This window comes from Trachemys scripta, chromosome 20, assembly GCF_013100865.1.
Source record: "Trachemys scripta elegans isolate TJP31775 chromosome 20, CAS_Tse_1.0, whole genome shotgun sequence".
Classification (NCBI taxonomy): domain Eukaryota; kingdom Metazoa; phylum Chordata; order Testudines; family Emydidae; genus Trachemys; species Trachemys scripta.
Window position 1 is genome coordinate 11,768,281 of NC_048317.1, and position 22,356 is coordinate 11,790,636.

Below are 22,356 nucleotides of genomic sequence, written 5' to 3' on the forward strand. Positions count from 1 at the left end.
TCCAGTGCACTATCCCCTAAGTACAGAGATGAAGACACAAATGGCTTGTGGTTTCAGATGCCTCCATTTTTGGGGTGCTCAGCTTGAGAACCCTTCAGAAAGCACTCGGCACCCACCTCTGAAAATATGGGTGCCCCATAGCAGACACCATCAAGCGAGGCGCCCCCAGTCACTTACAAAAATGGCAACCCTAGGACCTGTTTGCTCGGCGTGAACAGTCAAGATCCCAGGGCACTTTGCTGCACAGTGGAGTAGACTTTGCTCTGAAGACCTTGGCCTAAATGACCCCTACTCCCAATGCTGTGTGCACTTGGCTGCTACCCTCCACCCCAGAGCTAGCTGCCTGTCTGCAGTTGGTGAAGGCATTTGGGCAGAAAGGCACTAGAGAGAGGTATAACATTACAGTAAGAACAGCTAAGTCCCCAGCATGCTGGCGTTAGAAAGCAAGGATACCCAGCCACGCTTTGTACACCTTTATTGCTCTAGCTGCAGATTTTCTCTCCCTTTCACCCCTTTTTGGGGGGGAGCGGGGACACGTTCTATCCTAGAGAGCAAACGAAGCTGGCTGATCCACACGCTGCATATGGCAGGGGACTAGCACCATGGGGCCCTGTCTGATGGAGATAAAAGGATGAGAGCAGGCAGGCACCCAACCTGCCTGCACCGAGCCTGAAGTGGCTCATAGAGCAGAAGTGAGGTGGCAGGAGCTCTGACCCTCTGTCCCATCCCCTCCCCCGCCCCGTGCTTTCTCTTCTCCATCCTGCCGCTCCTCTACCCATTTCTAACTGCTCCTTCAGCCTGTAAGCATGGGCCCCCGTGCTTTCCACTCTCGCTAGGTGACGCTCAAAAGTCTCCCCAGTTCAGAGTGGTTAATCCCCCAAAAGTTTGGTGCTGAAGCTAGGAGGTGGCACTGAATAACAGCTTCCCCCATGCGATCCCTGCTCCAGTCGGGTCAGGCATACCGTTAAGAACAGCCTCCCGCGCATGGAATTTTCCATGGCCAGTCCCACCTGGAATCAGGATACACACAGGCAGTCGCCAAGAAAGGGCACAATTCTTTACAACGAAGAGTAACTGAACTTTTTGGGGGGGGGGTCGTGATATGGGTTAAAATCAGGTTCTAGGACCAAGTGTAGCAGGGAATTGGGGTCAAGTCTTTGTAATATCCAGTTCGCAGAAAACAAGTCACCAATGGGAAAGAGAGACACCCACAAACCAGTGCAGCTAAAGCCCTGTGCAGCTTCAGCTTCCATCTTCTCGGGCAGGAAAGGAGCGTCACTGGTTTTAAAACAGGAGCTCACTGTCGTTCAATGGACTTCCCACTGAAGGGCAGGAAATCCCTCACTGGCTGGACGGAGGAGTAATCCTCCAGGACTCCACCACCGAAATGCCAGTGGAGGAGGGGTTAAAGGCAGCCCGTCTCCCTCCGTTAGCTGTTTTTGCAAGGGGAGTTTTGTGTTGTGACCACACTCAGGGAAAATACCCACACGTAAAGAGAAGTATCTGCCCGGATTTTGTGAGAAGGCTCCCGCTGCTTCCTTTGCCATACAACTGCACCCGGATTCCCAGCCACCTTCAACCCCATTACAATTCCCCTCATCCACACACCGCAGAGCAGCCCGAGAGCCTGGTGAAGACAAGGGGAGCTGGGTGCGAACTATACAGGGTGTACATACCTAGTGGATCCTATATGGAAAACTGCCCAGGGGAGCCAGAGAGCAGCCTATAAGGCTCTGCCTAAGGGTCTAGGGGAGCCCAAACAGCGTGGCCTTTGCCTGCGTGGGTGTCGCTTGTTGCCCCCAGCAGCCCTTTATAATGGGGCTGAAATGAGGGGAGAGCTGGTCTCTTCTCATGGTACTTCCCCCATCCTGGAGCTGAAACTCCATCTGTTAGGAGACCAGCCTCCCAGCGGCCGGGCCCTGTACGTGCAGCATTACAAATACGTCCATGAGAAACAAACGACAGAAGCCAAGCATGCCCCTGTCGCAGCCCGGGGACCCGGGTCTCAGCCAGCAGGACAGCACCTGCTCCATCCCCAGAGCGGAGCATCTCCAGGGTGCTGTCACGGGCAGAGTGCAATGGGCTTTCGGTGGCCTGTGTGAGGACTGAGGCTGACGCAGCCCCGGAGAGCAGTGCTGAGACTGCCTTCCAGATCGGAGTGGGCAGAGGGGGGTAGTTGGGCGTCTTCCCTCCGAGAATGACGATTTGAGACACACCAGCCTTTGGATTACCCTGGGCAGGGGACGGCGGGAAGCCTCTGGCTCCGAAAGCGAACACTGCCTGGGATTTGGAAAGCCTCATTGTCTTAGCCACGCCCCCGCGCGTAACAGGGAGATCCACCTGGACTGACGCTCATGAAAACAAACCGGGGTCCACTTAACCCGGCCAATGAAAGGGACGAGCACGTGCGACTGGGCTGGGCACCTCGGCTGCTGCTAGGTTACTTCCTGGGAGCTCAAAGAACAACACCCCAAAACCTCTGGCAGGGCAGATTTCCCCTGGGCTCTGTCAGGCTCCAAGCACCCATTGCTTCCTCCAGGGAGATGGACTAGAACGACCTAGCAGGTCCTTCTGGTCTAGGGTTCCAATGATCACTCCAGTCACAATATATACATCAGAACAGAGGAGTCTCCTAGTGGCTGCCACCCTGGCATCGCACCTTCTGGGCCTGAGGCTCGGGTACCCCTAACGCCAAACAATCCCTCCCTCTAGCCACTGAGTGAACCCTCATTACATTCGCGGGAGCCAATAGGGAGGGACTTTCAGCTCCTCTCTCAACAGGTTAGTTCTCTTCCCTTCCCCTCCCCCCTCCCACCCCTCAGTTTCAAATTTGGATGGTCAGAGCTTCTCCTTTGCCGTCAGGCTGCATCGTCTCCGCGGGTGGCCGGGTGCAAACCGGAGCGGCCTCAGCAGAACTGGAAGACAAGCAAGTCAACACAGGAGGAAACAAGTTAGTGACTCCTCTCCTGCTGGGGCTATCTAAGTTTCTAGCAACGATGCCACTGAAGAGACCAGGGTGGGTTCAGGAGTGGGCTCACGTTGACGGAGGGTGCAGAGAGAGTGAGCAATTTAGAAAGCCAGGAGGACACTTGTTGGTGTATTTTAGGTTGGAGGGGGATGAAAAACAGGCATTGGGTTCTAGAGTACACAAGGCACAGGCCTGTGTTGGTGCTGTGTTCTAGAACAGGGGTTCTCCACCTTTTTCTTTCAGAGGCCCCCTCCAACAGGTTATAAAAGCTCCATGGCCCACCTGGGCCACAACAACTTTTTTCTGCATATAAAAGCCAGGGCCTGCGTTAGGGAGCAGCAGGCAAGGCTACTGCCAAGGGCCCCACACCACAAGGGGCCCCGCAAAGCTAAGTTGCTCAGGCTTTGACTTCAGCCTCGGGTGGTGGGGTTCAGGGCCCTGGGCTTCAGCCTCGCATGGCGAGGCTTTGGCTTTCTGCCCTGGGCCCCAGCGAGTCTAACATTGGCCCGGTTTGGCGGCTCCCCTGAAACCCGTTCGCAGCCCCACCAGTGGGCCCCGGACCCCTGGTTGAGAACCACTGTTCTAGAGCACATGATGCATGAGAAGGAGAAGTGGATGTGGCATTCTAGAGCACAGAACCAGAGAAATGGGTGCTGTGTTTTAGAGCACATACTACACAGGGAGGAGATGTGGAGACAACGTTCTAGAGCACGGCACCAGAGAAATGGGCGCTGTGGTCTAGAACACATAATTCATAGGGCGGAGATGTACATTCTAGAACACCGTGGTGGGCGTGGGTGAAACGGACACTATGCTCTAGAGCAATTGCTCTGTCTCCCCCGCGAGGGAGAGCCATGAGTACAGACCTTCCAGCGGTTCCCGCACTCGTTACACAGCACGAACGTTGTCATGGGTTCATCGGCGCTACGCGTCTGGACCTACGGAGAAAACCAGCCACGCAGACTCAACAGGGAGCATGAAAGTGTCTGCACTGAGTCCTTCTCAGTCCTCTGAGGGAATGGGCATTGGGAATAGAGGGGGAGGGAATCCTTGCAGACGCAATGAGAACCGCCCCGGACCGTCCCCAAAACTCAGTCCCCCACCAAACCACAAACCAGTTCCCATATCTGAAAAAAGAAGAACAGGAGTACTTGTGGCACCTTAGAGACTAACAAATTTATTAGAGCATAAGCTTTCGTGGACTACAGCCCACTTCTTCGGATGCATATAGAATGGAACATATATTGAGGAGATATATATACACACATGCAGAGAGCATAAACAGGTGGGAGTTGTCTTACCAACTCTGAGAGGCCAATTAATTAAGAGAAAAAAAACTTTTGAAGTGATAATCAAGCTAGCCCAGTACAGTTTGTCAAAAAGGCTGACAAAGGAGGTGCTGTCGTCATCATGAATAAATTGGAATATGACCAGGAGGCTGCTAGACAGCTCTCTAACACCACATTCTACAGGCCATTATCCTCTGATCCCACTGAGGATTACCTAAAGAAACTACACCATCTGCTAAAAAAACTCCCTGACAAAGCACAGGAACAAATCTGTACAGACACATGCCTAGAACCCCGACCAGGGGTATTCTATTTGCTACCCAAGATCCATAAACCTGGATATCCTGGACGCCCCATCATCTCAGGCATTGGCACCCTAACATCAGGCTTGTCTGGTTATGTAGACTCTCTCCTCAGACCCAACGCTACCAACACTCCCAGCTATCTTCGAGACACCACTAACTTCCTGAGGAAACTACAATCCATCGGTGATCTTCCAGAAAACACCATCCTGGCCACTATGGACGTAGAAGCCCTCTACACCAATATTCCACACAAAGATGGACTACAAGCTATCAGGAACAGTATCCCCGATAATGTCACAGCTAACCTGGTGGCTGAACTTTGTGATTTTGTCCTCACCCACAACTATTTCACATTTGGGGACAATATATACCTTCAAGTCAGCGGCACTGCTATGGGTACCCGCATGGCCCCACAATATGCCAACATTTTTATGGCTGACTTAGAACAACGCTTCCTTAGCTCTCGTCCCCTAACGCCCCTACTCTACTTGCGCTACATTGATGACATCTTCATCATCTGGACCGATGGAAAAGAAGCCCTTGAGGAATTTCACCATGATTTCAATAATTTCCATCCCACCATCAACCTCAGCCTAGATCAATCCACACAAGCGGTCCATTTCCTGGACACTACTGTGCTAATAAGCGATGGTCACATAAATACCACCCTATACCGGAAACCTACTGACCGCTACACTTACCTACATGCCTCCAGCTTCCATCCAGGACACACCACACGATCCATTGTCTACAGCCAAGCTCTAAGATATAACTGCATTTGCTCCAATCACTCGGATAGAGACAAGCACCTACAAGATCTCTATCAAGCATTCTTAAAACTACAATACCCACCTGCTGAAGTGAAAAAACAGATTGACAGAGCCAGACGAGTACCCAGAAGTCACCTCCTACAAGACAGGCCCAACAAAGAAAATAACAGAACACCACTAGCTGTCACCTTCAGCCCCCAACTAAAACCTCTCCAGCGCATCATCAGAGATCTACAACCTATCCTGAAAGATGATCCTTTACTCTCACAGATCTTGGGAGACAGACCTGTCCTCGCTTACAGACAACCCCCCAACCTAAAGCAAATACTCACCAGCAACCACACATCACTGAACAAAACCACTAACCCAGGAACCTATCCTTGTAACAAACCCCGATGCCAACTCTGTCCACATATCTATTCAAGTGACATCATCATAGGACCTAATCACATCAGCCATACCATCAGGGGCTCGTTCACCTGCACATCTACCAATGTGATATATGCCATCATGTGCCAGCAATGCCCCTCTGCCATGTACATTGGCCAAACCGGACAGTCTCTACGCAAAAGAATTAATGGACACAAATCTGACATCAGGAATCAAAATACTCAAAAACCGGTGGGAGAACACTTTAACCTGTCTGGTCATTCAGTGACAGACCTGCGGGTGGCTATATTACAACAGAAAAACTTCAAAAACAGACTCCAACGAGAGACTGCTGAGCTAGAATTGATATACAAACTAGACACAATCAACTCCGGTTTGAATAAGGACTGGGAATGGCTGAGCCATTACAAACATTGAATCTATCTCCCCTTGTAAGTATTCTCACACTTCTTATCAAACTGTCTGTACTGGGCTAGCTTGATTATCACTTCAAAAGTTTTTTTTCTCTTAATTAATTGGCCTCTCAGAGTTGGTAAGACAACTCCCACCTGTTTATGCTCTCTGTATGTGTGTATATATATCTCCTCAATATATGTTCCATTCTATATGCATCCGAAGAAGTGGGCTGTAGTCCACGAAAGCTTATGCTCTAATAAATTTGTTAGTCTCTAAGGTGCCACAAGTACTCCTGTTCTTCTTTTTGCGGATACAGACTAACACGACTGCTACTCTGAAACCTGTCATATCTGAAAAGTTCCTTTCATCTTCTTCTCCCTCCCTGTTATTTCTGATCATGCTGCACATGCTGCCTCTGCTCCTCCCTGCGTCTCGGCCCCAAGCAGATGCAGGAAGTAGTGGAAATCCCACAGAAAAGTGGAATCCTCCCCTAATTTCCAGCCCAGGCTTGCAGGCGCAAGAGGCCTGGATAAGGACTTGCGCTTTGAGGCGGTACGGCAAAGCGAGCTGAACCTCCAGGAGCCACCTCCCCGCAAGGAAACAGATGCAGTCCAGGGGTTGAGTGACATGAGGGGCAATGGTCTTCTGCTGATCTCTGGGCTAAGCCTCCTATGGGTGCAGGGACATGACTCGTCACAGTAAAGTAGAATCCTGGTTGGAAGGTCCCAAATTTCTCTGGACTATCAGACAAGCAAGACTCGAAGGCCAGAAAGTCGATGGGGAAGGAGACCAGCTTGGAGACCATTAGACAGGGAGGTCTGTCAATGGGGGTTCAGGTAAGCAGGACCCCACTGTATTTCCAGGTGGCTAAGAGCCCTTAGCTATGGCTGCATATTGATGGCCCTTGGCATCTTCTGAACTTGCTGCAAGTCAGAGTAGGCTAGCCAAGTTCTCTGCACTGCCCCTGGAGACGGCCACTCAAAGCCATCGCTCTGGGCTGGAGGCCCCCTGCCCAAGGTGCCCACCTGGTTGTAAGTGCAATTCTTCTTCTTGCACTTGCCGCACTGGAAGAGGTCCGTGGTGGTGCCCCCGGTCTTCGCCATCTGATGCTCCCGGATGGCTTCTAGGGTCATGGCGTTCCTCAGCTCCTTCAGTTCGTCGCTCGCCATCTCCTGCAATGGGTCGCAGCACCCAGGTCAGAGCTACAGAGGCCAACAGGTATTTCTACTCCCATCATTTTCTTACTCCGAGGTTCCCACTCCCCGTGCCCGCGCGCGCACACACACACACACACACACACCATCTTGGCATCTGAAATCAGACGGGAATCTTCTTACAATCCACCAGCCGCACGACCTCGCTGAGGGCCTGTGTAAGTGCGAGCCCGAGAGCCTTGGCTGGGCCGAGACCTCTCACTCCTGACACGTGACGTTCCCTGCTATCCCAGTCCTGGGTCCCCACGTCCCCTTCCCAACGCACTCCCGTGGCCGTCCCAATCCTGCAAGCTTCCCCACCACTCTGCGCACGTGCCTCCAACCCAAGCTGCAGCCACGTGCTGCTATTCCAGCTTGGGGTGCCTCACGCCCCGCTCTGCTGACGCTCCTCAATCCTGTCCTCCGGCCTCCTTGCTAGTCCAGTCCTGAGCTCTGCTGATGCCCCACAACTCTGACCTGCAGCCCCCCTGCTATTCCAGCCCTGGGCTCCCCCCACAACTCTGCCAATGCCCCTGAACCCTGCCTTGCAGCCCCAACCCCCACTATTCCGCCTTGTGACACTCCTGGGCAGAGAAAGCAAACTACACTTGGATTTCGCAGTGTGTACAATGACAATCGGCCTTGTTTCCACCGAATGTGGGATGTCCAGCCTGAGCTCCAGAAGGGAGAGGGTGCTGCTCATCTCCCCCCTCCCTCCGCCCCCGCCGCAACTGTCCTCGATCTGCATGGGGGATGCCGCTGAGCGACATGGGCAACTCCCTCTCACCACTTCTGGCAGGCTGCCTCCGCCAGACTCAGCAATGCTACCTGTGACGTGTACTGCGCTGGCCTCCCTGCTCTTACTACTAGCCTACAGCACTCCCAGTGCCCCCGGGCCTGCCGCCTCCTATCTCAGCAGCGTCCTCCCCTACTGCTAAGCTCTGCCCGATTCCCATCAGCGATAGCACAGACGGAAACGATCTCTCATGGACCCAATTCTTCTCTGAGTCAGTCACCGGGCATTCCCCTCCCGTCACACCTCCCACCCCGTTACTCACCTCTGCCGTCATCCTAGCAATGAGGCTGGGGGAGATGGCTCCATTCAGCACATTCCTCCGCAGGTTGGGGTTCTTGGGGTCCTTCAGGTTACTGATCCTGCTCCTCACGCGGTTGCGGTACTTCATGTCCGTGCTCTTCAGCTCTTGGAAGATATGTGGCACCGTCAAGGAATAAGAGCCCATGGGTAACAGGACACCGCAGTGGTGGGTTATGAATGTACAGGTATCAGTGGATACCCTTAGAGAGGCCCATCTGGGCTTTGGGACACCCAGAGAACCAGGCCATGCTCTAGGGTTTCGTGGGAACATCTTCCAGGGTTTCTACCTCCCTAGGTTTTGCTTTGGACGTTTGGGTTCAAACAACCCCTAGAACTCAGGCAAAGCTCCTTATATTCCTGTGGCTTTGATGCCAAGCCCCGGCTGGACCCCAGGCACCCTAGGAAATGGACCCAGAGTCGCCTTCATTAAACCTCAACTGAGATTTGAGTTTGTATTGGAGACCAGTGATTTTGGGACCAGCCCTGCTCCTGTTGAAATCAAGAATGTTTTGCCAGCAGGATCCAGTCCTCCCGCTTCTCACTAATCTCTCATCTATTACACAGTAGCTTCCCTGTAAGGTACAACCTCTCCTCCACGGCAAGTGCAGGAGAGGGCAAGCCACTTCACTTCACCCTGCGGACGCTGAAATGGAATGCTAAACTGCATTGCACCGTTCAGCCACGAGGTGGCGATGTGCGGAACATACCTCATCTGAGCTCATTGAGTGCATTAAGGCAGTGGTTCTCAAGCAGGGGTCCGGGGCCGCGAGCAGGTTTCAGGGCGTCCACCAAGCAGGTCCAGTGTTAGACTAGCTGGGGCCCAGGGCTGAAAGCCAAAGCCTCATCACATGGAGCTGAAGTCCAGGTCCCTGATCCCTGCCACATGGGGTTGAAGAAGCCTGAGCAATGTAGCTTTGTGGGAGCCCCTGTGGAATGGGACCCCAGGCTTGCTACCCCCTAACACCGGCCCTGGCTTTTCTCTGCAGAAAACCGGTTACTGTGGCACAGGTGGGCCGTGGAGTTTTTATAGCATGTTGGGGAGGCCTCAGAAAGAAAAAGGTTGAGAACCCCTGTTTTAATGGACGTTACAGTGAACGTGGTGGATCTCCCTGGGAAGGAAGCTTATGACAGTACAGAAGCCTGACCGGCTAATAACAGCTCTGCAACCGACTTTGTATAGCAGAAAGAGAGAGCCTGAAACACGAGGCCTGAACTCAAGTCGTGGTCAAGCCTTGCTGATACAAAGCAAAGTTAGAAACAAAAGTCGGGCTGTGAGCAGAAGTCAGGCGCTGTTACAAAACATGCCTGCTTGCAAGCTCACAGAACCTGGCAAGAACAGAGCTGGCATTGCAAAAACACACACATTCCTAGGAAGTGCCAGGCACAGACACTCACCCAAACACATTCCGGAAGGGTGGTACCAGACCACCCCGATACAGGTTTATGGTGCAAACACACTCCGCAAAGATGATACAGGGTCACCCTGACCCCCTCTTAAAGATAAGGCTAGGATGACAGCGTGATGGATAGAGATGTTTTGATCGAACCCAGGTGTACAAGACAAAGGGTGGGAACTAACCACGTCAGGGGGCACTCCGTAACTTGTTTCTATCGGTGTATAAAAGTAGGGTCACAGAGGGTGCGTCTTTGGCCAGCCGAGAGGGGAACGGAAAGTCCCAGCATTCCCTGAGTCCATTGCATTGGGCATACATGTGCTAGCATCACTGTAGGCCAGGGGTCGGCAACCTTTCAGAAGTGGTGTACTGAGTCTTCATTTATTCACTCTAATTTAAGGTTTCACGTGCCGGTAAATCAGCTCGCTTGCTGCCTTTGGCACGAGTGCCATAGGTTGCCTACCCCTGCTGTAGACATTGACCCGGGGAGCTAGGACCGGGCTTCATTGACAATAAACCTTCACTCACAAATCCAGTCTTGTGGTCTTTGTGGGCAGTTCGCTGGAGGTCTGCTGTGGTGGGTCTCTGCGCAGAGCTGGGACAGCACACGCTGGAAACTCACGCATGCCGCCAGCGACAAGAAATACATGACAGAAGGCGCTCTTGGGATTACCTCCATGCCGGCTTGCAATGGGCCTTTATATGATAAGCTGCCAACACAGCCGAACTGTTGCATCCACAGCCCGATAGCGCCCTGGGGGCAGCTTCTAGGAGGGACTGAGTACCCACAACTCCCATTGACCACAGTGAGAGTTCTGAGGGCACGGGAGTAACCCACTTGTGTGTTACACGCCCCCCTGCAGGTGTATGGGTCTGGCTACCCTGCAATCAGAGGTGTGAGTGCAGCGCGTGTACCCAGACCCGAGCCAGCCTGGATCAAAGTTAGTAGAATAACAATAGCAGCGAAGCCCCAGCTGCCTGGGTATGTACCCAGGGGACTGGGTGGGCAGGGGTAGCTCCTGCCACCATCCAGACTGCCACGGCTTCCCTCCTGTTGTTACTCAAGCCTTGGGTGAGTCTCCAGGTGCTGTAGTCACACCTCCCGGGTGCAGCGGAGACCTACCCGGCGACTTTAGCCGCGGTGCCTGCTTAGAGCGTCACGCAGTCACAGCTGCCATCAGCGGGGGTTCCCGAGCTGGCTCCCCTCGTTATAAAAGGGAGAGGCCAGCCCTGCGGGGGCTCCAAGACTCTGGATTTTGCTCCCCACCTTGGTCTGAAACAGCCTAACTTTGGGCACGCAGCAAGATTCCCCGGTTGGAAAGGGCTGAGGGTACGCGAGGAAAGGGAGGGAAGGTGCCTGCGGAGGTGTCTGGCCGGCTGCGTCTCTGTCTAAATGATGCTGGGGTTTATTGTTTTGTGAGTGGTGCGTTCGGCGCTCCGGAGCCTGGGACAGGCATCGGCTTTGTTCATTTATATCTAGCTAAATGCAGTGGGGGAGACCGTGGGTTGCAGCCCCGCCAACAGGCCCAGAGGAGCCGGGCTGCCGTTGGATTCCGGCTCGGTCCCCAGTACCAAGGCAGGCGAACCGAGCCGCAGCCCAGACAGCCAAAGGATATGATCTTCGATTTCAGAGGCCATCTTGTCACAGTTGACTCCAAACTGTTTGTAATCATCTAAAGCGGGGGAGAGTGAGAGAGAGGAGGGTGAGCACACTTCCGAACCCAGAGAACGTGCCGAAATCAAAGCAGAATTCAAAGAAATCACTAATTATCGACATAACAAGCTTGACACTGAAACCGAATTCCTTCACAATGATTTGTATCCCTTCCGTTGATTACTGTAGGGTTGCCTGCGTGCCCCTGGGCCATACACAGTCGTTCATGCAGGGTCACTCGTGAGCAGCGAACGATAAATGATTATCATAGGCTTATTCACAAGTACCATGCAGGTGCGTTATTGTAGGGTTGCTTATGCACTCCAGGCCACGCTCACTGGGTTGTTATTGCTCTGAGAAGGGCTGACCCGCTGGGTTGTTTTAAACACATAAAGCAAACCACACAGCGTTTGCAGTTTGCACAGAGATGTAAGAGAGGAGCCAGGAGATTAAATTTCGGTCCTACCAGCAGTAGGCACATGGCAAGGCATGACCTGGTGGAAGCCGATTGGGTTACACCCGGGAGAAATTTGGCCCAGTGGGTTTTTTGCAATGAGCAGCTAAACCAATCATCAAAACCGCCAAAGCGCCCAGTAGTGACTGGCTCCTACTCGGGTCACAATCCCAGCCCTTGTTCCCGCTCTGACCCCACCCAGCGAAAGGGACGCCTCAGAATCAGTCCTCCCTGTAAGCCTCCCCAGGTGACGGCCCCTTCCCCTCCCGGGCCGCTCCCAGCCCCAGCCCCCTCTCACCATCCATTTTCAGGGCGGCCGAGATCATCTCGACGCACTTGTCCCGGACCGAGTCTCCCGTGAGGTAGCAGGAGGCCAGGAAGCAGATGGTCGGTGCGAACGTGGGACTCGAGGGGCTGCTGGGAGTCTTGGGGGTCTCGGGTTTGGATTTGGCGCTGTTGGGCCTGGAGAGGACAGACAGGCAGTCACCCCGGGAAGCCACAAGAAAAGGCACCTTCCTTGCTAGCCCTAACCAGAGGAGGGGCTCCCGGCACTACCTGAAGCATCTTCACCTGCAAGGGGTCCCTCTGTGTGACACTTACCTCCACTCCCTAGGAGCCTCTCTACTCACCCCCCTCCCCCACTGGCTGCCTGTAGCCCCCAGGTGCTGCTCTCCCCCATACAGGCAGAGGGAGCGTCTTCAGACCTCCAAGCCCCACGGCCCCTCCATCCAATGCTGCCATGGGGCCGTCCCCATACCACTAACCCCCCTGCAAACTCCATCCATCCCACAGTGGCCTGGGGACATCTTCTGACCATTCTCCTGCTCATGGACCTTAGAAAGGTCCATCCACCGTGGGTATTTACCCCCACTCCTTTACAAGCTGAGAATCTGGAATATGTTTGTCCTCCCTACACCTTTCTCAGGTCAGCCAGGGCTTTTATCCCAATTGTACAGATGGGGAACTGAGGCACAGAGAGATTAAGACTCAGATCCTTCGAAGTGTTTAGGTACCGACCTCCCACTGGTTTCAATAGGCGTTAGATGCCCAAATATTTTGGAGGATCCAGGCCTAAGTGACTTGCCCAAGGTCACAGGGGCAATCTGTGGCAGAGAGGGACTTGGATCCTAGCTATCCTGGGTCCCAGGCTACTGCTCTAAGCATTGGGCCACTGATAGTGGCTGGCCTCCAGCGTCATCTCCACGAGGCTTTCCCACCCTCCCCTACCTTTCCTCTTTGCCATCACTGGAGTTCTTCCGAGAGCCGGGGGGAGAGGCTGCGGGGTTGGAGCCTGTAGAGGGTCTCCTGGAATCGAAACAGGGAGAGGCAACAGTGTGTGTGATGCCAGCAGAGAGAGGGGAGGAGCAAGGGTTGAGGTTCTTCTGGGGACCCCAGCAATAGATCTGTAACATGCTTGGACACCCCGGTGATGGGCATGGTCTAAGCACCCAGGACAGAGGTGGTCAGGGATGAGATCATCTGGTGGGATATCAAACGCTCAGCGCTAACGGCCTGCTCCAACCTCCTCCGAACACAGCAGGCGTCTTTCCATTGACTTGCATTGGCGTTGGCTCAGACCCTCAGTGTGCAAAGGCCCCTGTGCATTGTGGGATCTGAGGTGACAGCCTTCTATGGCCAGCACGCGATGCCTTCCAAGCCCTCAGCGAAGGGCGTTGGGTCTCCTGGGGCAGGTCTGCACTGTAAATAAACATCCGCGGCTGGCCCGTGTCAGCTGACAAGGCTCGGCTGCGGGGCTATACAATTGCAGTCTAAATGTCTGGGCTTGGCTTAGAGCCCAGGCTCTGGGACATCCCCCCAGATGGTCCCAACACCCGGGCTCCAGCCAGAGTCCAAACGTCTGCACCGCAATCCAACAGCCCCGCTGCCCCAGCCAGTTGACATGGGCCAGCCGCAGGTGTTTCCATTGACACAGTGGAGGCATACCCCTGGGGATAAGGCCCAGGACCAGGGCTGTTTCAGACAATGCTGAAACAGAGGGGTACAGGTCATGGACGCCCCAACTCTGCAAGGCCTATGTGATGTGTACGGCCTCCTGCTGGCTGAGAGCTCCGCTCTGCCATGACAGACGGAGCCCCCTGGGGGAATCAGCAAGTCATGACCTTCATCGCGGCTTCCCTGCCTCCTCCGGTTCTTTCTAGACTTCTGGCTGGTGCCCAGCCACATGGTATCCAAGAGCCTTCTAACAAGGAACCTCCATCCAGATGTCTTCTAACTCACCCTACCTACTCCAGTTCTGGAGCCGTCCCGGGTAAGGCAGAGTGACCAGCCGTCGCCCAGAGCTCCATAACGCACAGGGGACACGCATCCCCTACATAGGACCTCAGAATCCCACCTTCCTTCTCCTGCAGTAGATCCCCCGGAGGACAAGAAGTACTGGAGGTAGGATAAGAAGTAAGGGGCGTAACCTGCAGCAAGGGAAATTTAGCTTGGATACTAGGAAGAACTTTCTAACGGCACGGGGAGTTAAGCTTTGCAACCGGCTTCCTGGGGAGGCTGTGGAATCTCCGTCCTTGGAGGTTTTCAAGAACAGGTTAGACAAACCCCTATCAGGGCTGGTCTAGGTTTACTTGGCCCTGCCTCTGCATCGGGATGCTGGACTCGATGACCTCTCGAGGTCCCTTCCAGCCCTGCTTTTGTCTGATTCAGCAGGGTGAGATCCCAGCCATCAGTGGGGTGGCTGGAAGAATGAGCCTCCCCCTTACCTTTCCACCGATGGTCTCTTCTGAGGAGAGGAAGAGGAGGAGGCAGTGGTGACGGTGGAAGATCTTGAGTCTGCAGAATCTCTCCTGAAAGAGAAGTGGGGGTGGAAGGGCCATGTCGTAAAGTGCAGAGAACAGGGGTTCAGGAGGGAAACACCCAGAAAACCAAGGGGCACACGGGGCCCGGTAATCCTTAAAGAGGGCATTTACTGCTGAATGGGGCATCCTGTCCGGGGCTTGCAAGAAAGCACAAGGAGAAAGCAGGTCACTGCCATGTGGAGGAGGTGGTGGCAGATGGAAGATACCTTGTTTTGAGCTGGGCATACCACTCGTCCAAAGACAGAGAAGCAAATTGTGCCACAATCCAGCCACAAAACACCTACCTCTCTTTCTTGCCGTCCGAGTGCGACTTTTTAGAGGTGGCGGGAAGAGCCCTGCAGTCGCTGGTCTCCCTTCGTAGGGAAAACACACAGAGAGGAGAGAGATTAGCTCAACTGAGATCCCGGCACCGGGCCCCCAAGCCCTCTCTGCTGACATCTGTGGGGGTGACCAGCTGCCCAGGGCCATGTGCCAGTCGCAGTGGCGCTTCTTCCCCAGTGGAACTGTTCACCAGTTATCCACAGATACTGGTATGTCTGGGGACTCCTCCCAGACCCAGTCAGCCTCCTGCAAACCCAGCAGGTTCTTCATGTCCCCCAATTCACCCCTCTTGCAACTGGAGAATTCAAGCATAAAAGGGAACCCTTATGCCAGACCCCCTAGTCATTAGTGTCACCTAGTGGTTAGAGCAAAACGCCTGTAAGTCAGGACTCCTGGGTTCTGTTCCCAGCTCGGAGAGGGAGTACGGTGTGATGGTTAGAGCAGGGGCCTGGCAAACTGAATGCCTGTGTTTCTGAAGGTATAATTATTGTATTGAGACGTGTAAAGCATAAGAATAACTCAAAACATCCAAATTCATAGATTTGAAGGCCAGAAAGGACCTCGTCAGACCTCCTGCGTTACATAGGCCAGAGAACCTCACTCTGTCATTTCCGCACAAGCTACAGCAAAGCTTTTAGAAAGTCTCGACCTTGGGACTGCAGGGGATGGAGAAATCCACCATCTCCCGCGTAATTAACGAGTCAAATCCCGGCCCTCTTCCCTCCTAAGCTTAGAAGACCCTTCCAGCAACAAAAGCATCACGGTCAATTGCACAGAATGAGAAGCCCCCACCGGAGCAGGGATCTGATCGCAGCAGTTGGCTGCTCTCTCTGTACAGAACCCAGCCCAAACCCCGGGTCCGACCCTGACTTGGGCAGAATTCTGAATTGGGAGCCAGCTCCGAGCTTCCCAACTAGCTGGTGTTTCTATAACCGGCCACACCACAGGCCCCGTTCTGGAAGCCCCTCAGAGTTTTGCATCCATCGGAACCTGGCTCTGAATCTTTGTGGGTCTAGAAATACCTGACAGCCTCAGTTGCTGATGCGGAGGCCTTTAGCCTTTTGTAATCCTGTCCTAAACTCACGGCGGTTCTGGAGGCGAGCGGCCAGGCCACGTTTGACATGGTATGGGCAGCGCGATTATCCGGCCCCACTGTGCTTTACGGGAGGCACAGCTCGGAGCTGTCTCAACAGCCCTGCTACACGCCAAACACTGATTATAAACCCTTGGGAAACGGCTAAACCGTATCACTGACACGTGGCGAATGGGTCTGGGTAACCGCACTGATAACAGTACAGTGATGCAGCCTGCCTGCTAGGCACCGCCGCCTAGTGGCCAGCGCACTGGACTGGGACTCAGAAGACCTGGGTTCTACTCCTGGCCCCGCCACTGCACTGCTCTGTGCCTCAGTTTCCCCATCTTTAAGATGGTGATACTGACCTCCTTTGCAAAGCACTTGGAGATCTACTGAGGAAAGATGCTAGATAACAGAGCCAGGTATTGTTATGCATTCACACGGGTATAAAGGCTTTGTGCCTGGAGGTTGTTATTTCAGCGCTGCTGTTGGAGGACTCCTGGGTTCTATTCCCAACTCTGCCACTGACTCGCTGTAGGTTTGATCTGAGACCCTGGAAGTCAAGAGGAGTCTTTTCCGTCCACCTCAAGCCCTGTGTGACTTCATTCGCATTGCCCCTGCCCTGTAACTGCTGCTCCCCAAATAAAGGATCTGCGGGTACATAAGCAAGTACCTGTCTGGCTTGGAGTCTGCAGAGTGACTCTTTGGGGCTGCCGCGTGAGAGCCGGACTTGCTGGATTTCCTGGGGAGAAAGGGGGTTCAGGGAGAGGGGTTTCTGCTCTTCAGCACAGTTCTATTTTTAGCACATCAGATTTCCGCCCCGCCCCCTTCTTTTTGTCTTAGAAACCGACCCCACACACTAGACAAGAGGAAAGGAATGAAAAACGAAGCGAGCGACCCCCTTCATTTCTCAGTCTTCTCCACAGTCCTTCCCCTGAAAGCTCCCCTATCTTTCAACGAAGGGCTTGTCTACATGGAGACTCCCGTGTGGCAGGCTGGAGTGTGAATCTACAACACCAGCTGGCCACCGTGCACTAAATGCTCCCTGGTGCGCCCCATTTGAAAAGCACTTGGGCAAAGCGCACTCCAGGACTTTTTGCAGCCGAGTCCACGGAGCCAGTCACCGCACAGCAGGCTACAGCCCTGCAGACAAGCCCTTCGTCCAATCCAAGGGCAAACAAAACCTTTTCAGCGGCAATGGGCCAAACCCAACCCCCTTGTATTCAAACTAGAGACGAGTCAAGGTCCTAGATTTCAAACACATCCAAATCCTGGGCTGTTCAGGTGGGTGGTTTTGGTTCAGCCACATTGATGAACTCCAACTCTAGATCCCAGCTCTGATTTCATGCACTTCTGCCCCTCACCCATCCCCTCCCTCAACACACACTTCTCCTGCTTGTGCCACCGTGATTTGCTGGAGGAAGGCACATGTATTCACGAGGATTTTTACACCATGGATATGTTCGGGGGTAGAAACGGCTGCAGTGGCCTGAATTGGAATTGGGCGGCTGTAGCTGAAATACACAACGGCGGGTAGTGCCATAGGTGTCCACACCCATCAGGCTGGAACAAAAAAAAAAAAAATCGCACACCGCCATGTCTTCCCCTCGCCCGGATCCAAGCAATAAGGAGGATGCCGGGGAGTTTTACCTGTCCTGCTTCTGATCCGATGAATGTTTCTTTGAGCCAGGAAGAGGGCCCACTGCCTTATGATTGGGAAAGTCCCTTTAAAAGAAGGGGAAAAGATGCAGCAAATTACTAACTCCTAAAGAATAAAGGGATGAGCCATTAAGAAGCTAGAGGCCAAATCCTAATTCCATTCAGTTTTGTCACTGACTTCAGTGGGACCAAAGGGATGACCTGCAGGCCGGCTACACCTAGCTGGAGAAAAGGGATGGACGTGTAGATGCCACATGGTGAGCGGAGAGGCAGGATGGTCCAATGGTTAGCGTACTAGCCCACGACTTGGGAGATGGGGGTTCAATGCCTTACACTATCATAAACTTCCTGGGTGACCTTGGGCCAGTCACTTATGCCCTCCTCCCCAAAGGTATTGAGGCACCAAGCTCTGATTGACATGGGCTGGGCTACCTGGCCAGACTGCGTCTCCCATGATGCACCACAGCAGCCAGGAACTCCCCTGAAATCAGTGGGCATTAAGTGCTGCAATACTTTTTAGGATCTGAGCCTTAGGCTGCTGAGTGGACTCCCATGATGCACCACCTGCCCTCTCTAAAAGGGGAAACTGGTGCATCATGGGAGATGTAGTCTGACACAGGACTACTATCTATCACTGTTGTACTGGAGCGCTCACCATCCTAATGCATTTTTCTACACACTTTCCCTGGGAGGCAGGTCAGTGCTGGTTCCTCTGTTTTATAGGTGGGGACTGAGGCCCAGAGAGGATCAGTGGGAGTTAGGCGCCTAAATACCTTTGAGGATCCGGCCCTTTGCCTCTCTCTGCCTCAACAGTCTGACCAGTGACTACTCCCATGCCTTGGCTAAGTGCCAGATTTATTACAGTAATTCCTCACTTAAAGTCACCCTGGTTTTCGCTGTTACGTTGCTGATCAATTAGGGAACAGGCTCGTTTAAAGTTGTGAAATGCTCCCTCCGAACCGTCGTTTGGCAGCTGCCCGCTTTGTCCACTGCTTGCAGGGAGAGCAGCCCGTTGCAGCTAGCTGGTGGGGGCTTGTAACCAGGATGGATCGGCAGCCCCCCCCCCCGTCAGCTCCCACTATCAGCTCCTCTAAGTTCCCTGTGCTGCAGCCGCACAGCAGGCTATTAATTGCCGGCAGTTCAGCTGTCCCTCCCCCCACTGCCATGTGCTGCTCCTGCCCTCTGCCTTGGAGCTGCTCCCCGACACTCCTGCTTGCTGGGCAGGGAGAGAGGGGGGGCTGTCAGGGTATCCCTCTCCCCTCTGCTCCTGCACCCCGCTTACCCCTTCTCCATATAGAGCAGGGACGGGACACGGTGGGAGAGAGACAGAGAGAGCTTGGGGCAGCAGCTGCTGTCTCAACTTCCTGATCCACTTAAAAAGACAGTGCTCTTAAGAGTGGATCGGCTTACTTAAAGGAGCAGTGTGCATCTCTCGCTCTCTCCAACACACAAGGTGTGTGTCTGTCTCTGTCTGCTATGCTGTCTCCCACCCCTTGTGTTCATGCTGTCTTGTGTGAGAGGCTAATTAACAACAATGTGTTAACCCTCGAGGGCTCAGCCGAGTGCTAGTTCATCATTTAGCAGCAAGGCTCCCTGGGAAATATCCCCCCCTCTTCCACCCTCTAACTTCAGCACCTCAAGCTTCACAATCACCACAGCTGTGAACGGTATTACATTGTTTGTTGAAAACGTATACTGTGTGTGTATCTATATCATATATAGTTTTTCGTCTGCTGAAAAAAATGTCCCTGGAACCTAACCCCCCCATTCACATTAATTCTTACGGGGAAATTGAATTCGCTTAACATCATTTCACTTAAAGTCGCATTTTTCCAGAACAGAACTACACCGTTAAGCGAGGAGTTACTGTATTATTGTGGTTTCCTATCGCCAGGGCACAGCTATCGCTTACCAAAACCCGACGGTCTAAGAACCCCGGGGGCCAGCTCATACCTTTCTTTGTCCTTTTCCCTGTGCTTCTCAGCTGGGCTTTTGCAGCGTTTCACTGGATGGGAATTCGCCCCTTCAGGCTGCCAGCTGGGAAAGTCGAGACTTTTTTCTTTTTTATCCTTTTGCCCTTCCAGGGCCTTCTCTCTCTTCGGGGTCCCCGAGGACTCTAAGGAGAACAGATCGGGTTGTCACTCAGACACTGACTGAAACGAAAATGCGAGTGGGGGGGGGAAGGGCACTTCTATTCACCAAGCTGATAATAATGTCATACTGGCCAGAAAAAAACAACCACCACGAGCACTTGGCTTGGGGAGATTCAATCAGTGGCCCACTTGGGCATTCAGAGCAGTGGTATAAAGGGCCACGTTCAGATCTCCCTTATAGCAATTTTCCACCTTTATTGCTCCACTGACTTTAGTGGCATCATTCCTGATTTACATCGTTCTGCATGACAGCAGATTCCGGACCCATATGCAGCCCACAGAATCCAATCCTCTGCTACCAGGGGACTTGGTGGCCCAGAAGATTAGTGCTTTAGCCTGTTATCTTTTGAGACTTGGGTCCCAATGACCACTGGGTCCAGGCCACTCAACTACAGAAGAGGTCATTTGTTTCTGGTCAGGATTGCACTGGCAGGGATTATGTAGAGATCCAGGATTGGAATATCAAACAGGTCAGGCTTGAGATGCAGAGCATGGGGAACCAGGACTGGACCCGCAAAGAGAGATGCGGGTCAGGGTTGAGTTGGCTGAACTCGCATGTGGACCTACGACTTGAAACAGCATGGAGGGTTCGCACGGTGAGGAGGAGGGGCCGGTGGTCTTCGGACATGGGAGACCCAGGGGTCAATTTCCTGCTGTGGCGTGGACTTCCTGTGTGATCGTGGACAGTCATGTAGCCTCTCTGTGCCTCAGCTTCCCCTCGCTAATAGCACACAGGTGGAGTGTGAGGATGAATACATTAAAGATGGGAAGTGCTTTGGGATCTACTGATGAAAAGTGTTATATAGGATCTAGGCATTATTGTGATTAGTGGGTGCACGGGACAGAGCTGTCCTGAAAGTCAGGACCAGGTACGGGAGTGTCGCTTAAACATAACCTGCCCACTCTGCACACGGCTCTGTCCAGCTCTTCTCACCAATAAGCCACCAAATGATCCTTTTGCCAAATTAAAACCAACAACCAGGCCCGTTAGCGGCTTGTATCCCAGGGGAGTAAAGGGGCCCTAAGGATTGTGTAGAATCAAAGGGCCCAAGGAGGTTTTGGGGCCAGCTGGCATTTTCCTCGTGAGGCTGAAGCAGCCTCCGAATCTCTCACCTAGCAGCCGTTTCCAGTTCTTGATGAGGACTTTCGCCAGGGCCACCACCTCTTCATCCGAGCACTGCTTCCGGACAGCATTGACGGCCACGCCAATTCTCGTGGACTGGGAGCACGAACGGACGTTTGTTTATTATTAAGCAGATCAAAGCAGAAGGCAGAACAGAAAGAAAAGGTAGCCCAGTGGTTAATGCACTAGCCTGCTGCAGACTCCCTGTGTGATCTTGGGTAAATCACTTAACCGCTCTGTGACTCAGTGTCCCCATCTGTACAATGGGCATAATAGAACTGCCCTACTCCCCCAGGGGGTGGTGGTGAGGTGCTCAATTATTACAGCAATGGGGGCTATGTAAGTACCTTGGCTGGATGGGGCAGGGACTATCTTTTTGTTTCATGTTTGTACAGCACCTAGGATAGTGAGACTCTGGTCCGTGACGGGGCTTCTTAGGTGTGACAATAATACAAATAATAAATATGAATAAATACAATAACAGATTAATAGAAAATGGTATGGCTCCTCTTCCCCCTGCTCCTCTGGTGGGGGGCCAAGGGAATCCATCAGGAGAGTTCGTGACAGCAGGCTCTTCCAGAAGAACAGGTGACATGGTGGGATCCTCCCTACCGCTATCAAGATCGGTTGTTTAGGAGCTGCTCTGATAAACTGACGGGTCCCTCGCATCCGGCCCAACGTAACAGCCTCCTCAAGGAAACGGCTGGAGTTCAAGCGGATTGAACGTCTCTCCTGTTAGACATTGGGCAGCCCAACCTGCGTGTCTCGCTGACGCCTCTGGGTGGGTTGTCAGCCACGGGGATCGAACCTGGGACCTCTCAATGAGGCCGGACTGCCGGAGCTCAAAAACCCTGCTCCCTTAGCCCAGGCTGTAACAGGCCTAGCCACAACCAGAGGGGGGCAAAGCGCCACACCAAGTGCTTTTAACATACCTTGAATTCCATGGTACCTTCACACCCCCACCCCCCCCGTCTGTGTCCTGCCCCTTCTTCAGATCCAAGTAACCCGTTACATGTTGGAGTTACGCGCCTCCCTCTCTCCCACCCACTCCCCCTCACCTGCAGCAGCTCGATGGTCATCGTGTAGCTGTTGAGTTCTTTCAGCAGATCCAGAGCTCCGTCCTAGGTCAAACAGAAGCCGCCGTGAGCCCTGAAACATCAGCGTGGAAACAACCACACACCCCCCCCTCCCAGAAACAGCCTCAGCATCGGAGGGGTGATAGGAAAGGGGCAACATTTCCAAAATCCGGTTCTAAACTGCCCCCCCCCCACTTGGCCAAACGGTGCCCCCCAGTGAC

At 53.4% G+C, this 22,356-nt stretch overlaps 1 protein-coding gene across 1 annotated transcript; it reads right to left on the reverse strand.

Moving 5' to 3' along the window:
- Positions 1–458: 458 nt before the first annotated feature.
- Positions 459–22,180, reverse strand: TCEA3 (transcription elongation factor A3; the record flags this gene model as incomplete). The annotated part of the gene is given in 14 exon segments (XM_034754072.1): positions 459–2,915; positions 3,835–3,906; positions 7,144–7,290; positions 8,370–8,524; positions 11,418–11,474; positions 12,208–12,371; positions 13,137–13,214; positions 14,633–14,716; positions 15,013–15,081; positions 16,798–16,866; positions 17,775–17,849; positions 19,737–19,899; positions 21,050–21,155; positions 22,118–22,180. Coding segments are annotated over 14 exon segments (1,311 nt in total), but the record flags the coding sequence as incomplete, so codon positions are not given.
- Positions 22,181–22,356: the final 176 nt, after the last annotated feature.